Source organism: Mustela nigripes, chromosome 2 (assembly GCF_022355385.1).
Source record: "Mustela nigripes isolate SB6536 chromosome 2, MUSNIG.SB6536, whole genome shotgun sequence".
NCBI classification, from domain to species: Eukaryota; Metazoa; Chordata; class Mammalia; order Carnivora; family Mustelidae; genus Mustela; species Mustela nigripes.
Genome location: NC_081558.1, coordinates 207,752,525 through 207,757,668, shown reverse-complemented (window position 1 = coordinate 207,757,668; position 5,144 = coordinate 207,752,525). Strand labels below are relative to the sequence as shown.

The 5,144-nt window shown below is 54.6% G+C and overlaps 1 protein-coding gene across 1 annotated transcript; it reads right to left on the bottom strand.

The window, feature by feature from the left end:
* Positions 1-1,396: 1,396 nt before the first annotated feature.
* On the bottom strand, positions 1,397-3,740 carry OLIG1 (oligodendrocyte transcription factor 1). Its single transcript, XM_059388217.1, has one exon. The coding sequence runs from the start codon at positions 3,603-3,605 to the stop codon at positions 2,793-2,795; it is 813 nt and encodes a 270-aa protein (XP_059244200.1). The 5' UTR covers positions 3,606-3,740; the 3' UTR covers positions 1,397-2,792.
* Positions 3,741-5,144: the final 1,404 nt, after the last annotated feature.

The following is a 5,144-nucleotide window of genomic DNA, read 5'->3' as shown; positions in this document are numbered from 1 at the left end:
CTGAATTATAAGTAGAGACCGGAAGCAGGACGCCCATCCACCCGTTCTTGCCCTGTTCTTTCCTGTGTCCTTTAGAATGACGGTGGCATATGGTGATGGAGTAGGGACTGAAGGGGGAACTGTTTATTTCTAATCTCCCAGAAATATATATATTTTTTCAGGGGGTATCTGATGAGATTTTTGACTTAGCTGTTGAGTTTTTACTTTGGGTTCCTTGTCAAAAAGCAAGACGAGCAAGGATGGGGATTAACTAGGCAGAAAATCCCCATTCAAATTTACTTTTAAATTTTATTCATTTATTTATTTTTCCCCATTCCAATTTACTTATTCCAAAAGCCTGTGACTTTTCTGATGGCAGAGTCTGGGAAGAATGAGAAGCTCTTTTCTGAAATGGGTTGGTGCGTAAGAGTTTCTCTCTGCCATACCCTCTCCCGCCTCCTCCTTGAGGAAACAGACACTTAACCAACATGGTGGTTAACCATCCTTCCAGTAGTGGGCACCGCTCCCTCCCCCACAACCCGTTCCTCAGATGAATGCTCACCATTCTTAAGTGCTTGCCTACCTCAGATAAACCAACATGGATACAATGATGTCACCTCAGGTTTTCTTTCCTTTTCTGCAGATTAAAGGCATCACTTTCTCTTTTATTAACCCTCTGCCTTTAAACAGTGGTTGGATTTCATCAATAACTATGAAATGTTTAAAGATTGCACATGAGCAAGTCAACATAAAATTCTTTATAACATCACCAGTCACCCAGAGGAGCTGTCTTCACCTCTCAGAATGATGTCCGAGGTCACAACTTCCTAGGAGAAACTTCCAACCTTGTGGGAAGAATGGGGGAAAGCTCATAGCTAGCTGTATGACACTTTTTAAGCCTCTGCCCACTGAGTTGAAAAATCCCATCCTTTTGAGAGGGATGCTGATATACAAAATAATTTTGTGACCAGTGTGTTTTAAACTCATTTTTAGTAGAAGAAAATAGTCAAGAGGCCCATCTTGGCTGAAAGAGTGAATTCCTGAAATTGACAACCACCCACTCAGGTTGGGTCCTTAAATTTCTGCCCCAAGCCTGAACTAGACAAGCAGACTCCTGTTCATTAGATCACTTTACAAATCAGGAAGCCAGCTTTAAAAACTTGGAACTCTAGTCACATTTAACTACTAACCTTCATCCCGAGAATCTGAATTCACCAGGGCACTGAGACTTTTTTTTTTTTTTTTTTTTTTAACTTTAAGTAGGCTCTGCCCTCAGTGTGGAGCCCAGTGTGGGGCTTGAACTCTGGACCCTGACATGAAGACCTCAGCAGAGATGGAGAATCAGAGGCTGAACCGACTGAGCCACCCAGGCGCCCCACCAGGGCATTTTTATTAACAAACAAATCAGAGGAAAATGTTAGGTCTTTAAATGTTTTATTTTGTTGATTCTTCGGAGAGCAACGAAACAGAGTTAGAGATAAAAGAAAATGCCAGTTAAATTCGGCTACTACCAACAACCAAAAACCTTAAACAGAGACTTCAAAGCAAGCTGCCGAAAGATCATAAAATTATCTCGGGTGGAATCATTTGTGAACGACTGTAACAAATCAAGACCGGTCATCCAGGCAGTTCTTCAAACGTAAAGCTGCGGGAAGACCTGCCCAGAGCTAGCCCTGGGCAAAGACCCCTCGTGCAAAGGGGCAGCGCAGAAAATGCCATCCCGCGGTCGCCACCGCAGCGGGGACCCGCCAAGCCTGGGGGGAGGGGGGTTCGGGGCTCAGGTCCTCCTCTGCGTCTTTTAATGAGAAAGTTAATTAGCGATCGTGCTTTCAGACAAGACTGGCGGCCACTGCGAAGTGCCCTGTTACCTATTTTAGTAAACCGAGAACACCACCTGCGTCAAAAGGGGTTGGTTTTTGTTTTTAAGCAAGCTCAAATGTTGGTTACGCTACCTTTGGGGAAGAGGAAACAAAATGGTGAATCTCAAGTTCTAAGCTGTCTTTTTAAGAAGACCCCAGGATTTAAAAGCGAATAATCTTTGCAACAAAACACCTGCTTATGCGATTCTCAAAAATTGCACTCTAACAGCCACAGTGTAAAAGCGGACCGACTTCCCAACCCAGCACATCCAAGGACGCTGGAGTTATCTACACCTCCCGCGGCACCGCGAGGCCAACCGTCCCGCCGCCGCGGAGGGTCAGTCCGTCTGCTAAACCCCGGACCATCTGCGCGGACTAATTGGTCTTTCTCGTCTTCCTGAGGTCGGGCAGCCTCCTTTGACAGGGATTGGCCGGTGGGAACAAGGCTGTCTGTGACCTCTGGCTGGGGAGAAGGAAAAGAACCCTTTCCTGCCCGCGGAGAGCAGCCACTTGGCCCCTGATTGGGCAGGTGTCGCCTCCTGGAGCCGTGGCGCTAGGACGGTCCTACCGCCGCACCCAGAGCAAGGCAAAGCCACCGCGCCGTGCCCTAAAATCCGCACCACCCCTGCGAAGCGCGCGACTCGAGAAACCAGGAGAGACGGGAGCTGGGCAAGAGTGGGCTTGGGACGGCACATTTGCTGCCCAAAGCAGCGGGAATCCACTCAGAACCCCCAACGGCCCCCGACGCTCCGTCGAACATCCGCTCGCGTCACTTTCATTTCCCCGGGGTGGAGGCGGGGAAGGGGGCGCCCCACGGTCCCTTCCTCCGGGCCGGAAGGTTGGACGTGCCCTCCGTGCTTGGCTAGCCTTCCCCGAGTGCAGGGCGCGCGGGCACGGAGAAAGCGGGGAGGCGGGAGGCCGGGCCTAGGTCGCGCACCCGGCCCGCGCGGGCCCTCACTTGGAAAACTGCGCCTGCACCGCGGCCAGGCCCAAGCCGGCGGGGACGAGGTGCGGGAACTTGCAGACCGCGCAGGTACAGAGGCCCGGGCCGCCCGCGCCGCCGCCCGCGCCGCCGCCGGGGAGCGCGAACTGGCCGCACGGCGGCTCGTCGAGCGCCAGCGACAGGTACTTGGCGGGGCGCAGCGCGTCGGGAGGCCCCACGGCGCCGGGCGCCAGCAGCACGGAGCCGGGCGCGGCGGCCAGCAGGGGCAGGCCGGCCAGCAGCAGGCGCGGCGCCGCGGGTCCGGCGCCCTCGCCCAGCGCGCGGCGCAGCTCCTGCAGCGAGCTGCCCAGCAGCAGGATGTAGTTGCGGGCCAGCAGCAGCGTGGCGATCTTGGAGAGCTTGCGGCCGGGCGCGCCCTGGCAGTGAGCCGCCGAGTAGGGCAGGATGACCTCGCGCAGCGCGTCCATGGCCAGGTTCAGGTCCTGCATGCGCTTCCGCTCGCGGCTGTTGATCTTGCGCCGCAGCTGCTGTTGATGCTCCTCTTTGGCGTCCGCCCGGGAGCCGCCGCCCGCGTGCGCGCCGGGCCCCGCTCCCGCGCCCAGCGGCTCGGCGGGCGCCTCGGGCTTCTCGCGCGCCGCCTTGGGGAGGAGGGGGGTCGCCGTGGAGGAGGAGGACGTGGAGGAGGAGGAGGAGGCGGAGGGCGGCTGCCGGTAGCCCACCAACTCGTACAGGGAGGCCCCGAGCTGCACGTCTCCGGGCCGCTGTGGCCGCAGCATGGTCGCGGGGGCCGCGTTCACGCGCGCCTGGGAAAGCGCATAGTACATCTGGGGGGCGGCGGGGGCGGCCGAGGGCGCCCTTCAGGAACGCCCCGGGGTGGGCCCTTCGGCAGGCCGCCCCTCCCCGCGGACCTGCGCGCGGGGAGCCGATGGCAGGGCAGCAGCCTGCTTCCGACCCCTTTAAACCCGGCTTGGGAACCTGCGGGGCCGCGGGCCGCCGGGAGCAGCCAATGGGGTCGCGAGGCCGGGTCCAGGCGCGTGCTCATTGGCCGCCCCCCCTCGGCCGGCGCGGAGGTGCGGCTGGCACTGCTCAAGAAGGTTATTGTGAGCGCCAGTGCGAGAGTCACAGGACGCCCCCCTCCCCCCGGGTGGGGGGCGGGGAGGGACGGCGCCTTTTGGGGTGAGATGCGGGTGTTCCTGGAGGACTGGTTGCACTGGTGAGGCTGCCTCCTCCTCCTCCTCTCTGCCTCTGCTTTATTGTATACATGTGCATATTTGCAACTGTAGTCCAATGCAAGTAACATGATATATACTATCTTAACTATTGTAGTGTAGGCAATTATCCGTATTAGGTACATTACATTCACACTGTCGTGCAACCCACCACAGAACTCCTCATCTTGCAAAACTGGAGCTCAGTGCTCAGTGAACAGTGACTCACTACCTCCGTGCAGCTCTTGGCAACCACCACTCTTTGGTCTATGCGTTTGACTACTCTACCTACCTCATTTAAGTGGAATCGTAAAGCATTTGTCTTTAGGGACTGGCTTATGTCCTCCAGGTGCATCCATGTTGTTAGTATTTGCTTCCTTTTAGGGGCGCCTGGGTGGTTTGGAGGGTTAAACCTCTGCCTTCAGCTCAGGTCATGATCTCAGGGTCCCGAATTGCGCCCCCCCCCCCAAAATCGGGCTCTCTGCTCAGCAGGGAGCCTGCTTCCCCCGCCTTCCCGTGTCTGCCCCTCTGCCCACATTTGATCTCTCTCTCTCCTTTTGTCAAATAAATAAAATCTTAGGGAAAAAAAAAAAAAAAGATTTTGCTTCCTTTTAAAGGCTGAAGGATAGTTCGTTGTGTGTGTACACCCTATTTTGTATACCCATTTCTCCTAGATGGACACTTGGGTTGATTCCACATTTGACTTTGGTGAATAATGCTGCAGTGAACATGGGAGTAAATTTTTTTATTATTATTTTAAATGTGTGATTTCTGGCCAGGTTTTGAGGACCACATTTCTAGGCTCAGGGACTAGTAGTATGAGAATGGTTACTGCTGGCCTCGCTGTCTGTCTTCCTCTGATCGAAAGGTCTTTAAGGGACTTAGGACCTTTGGGGGTCAGGTACCTTCCCTCCCCCAAAGGGACTAGTATTCATTCTACCAGTGACTCAACTCTTGTTGAAGCAAAAACCACACAGAAATTGACCTCTTACCAGAAACAAGCGAACAAACAAAAATTCACCCACACGCTCATATCTGTTGAGGGTTGGACTATATCTTTCTCTTCCCCAAATGACATTACTTGGTGGCTCTGGAAGTTTTCTGCCCTGATGCCTGAGGATGCTATTGCAGCCTGTCATCATAGGCTGGCAAAGT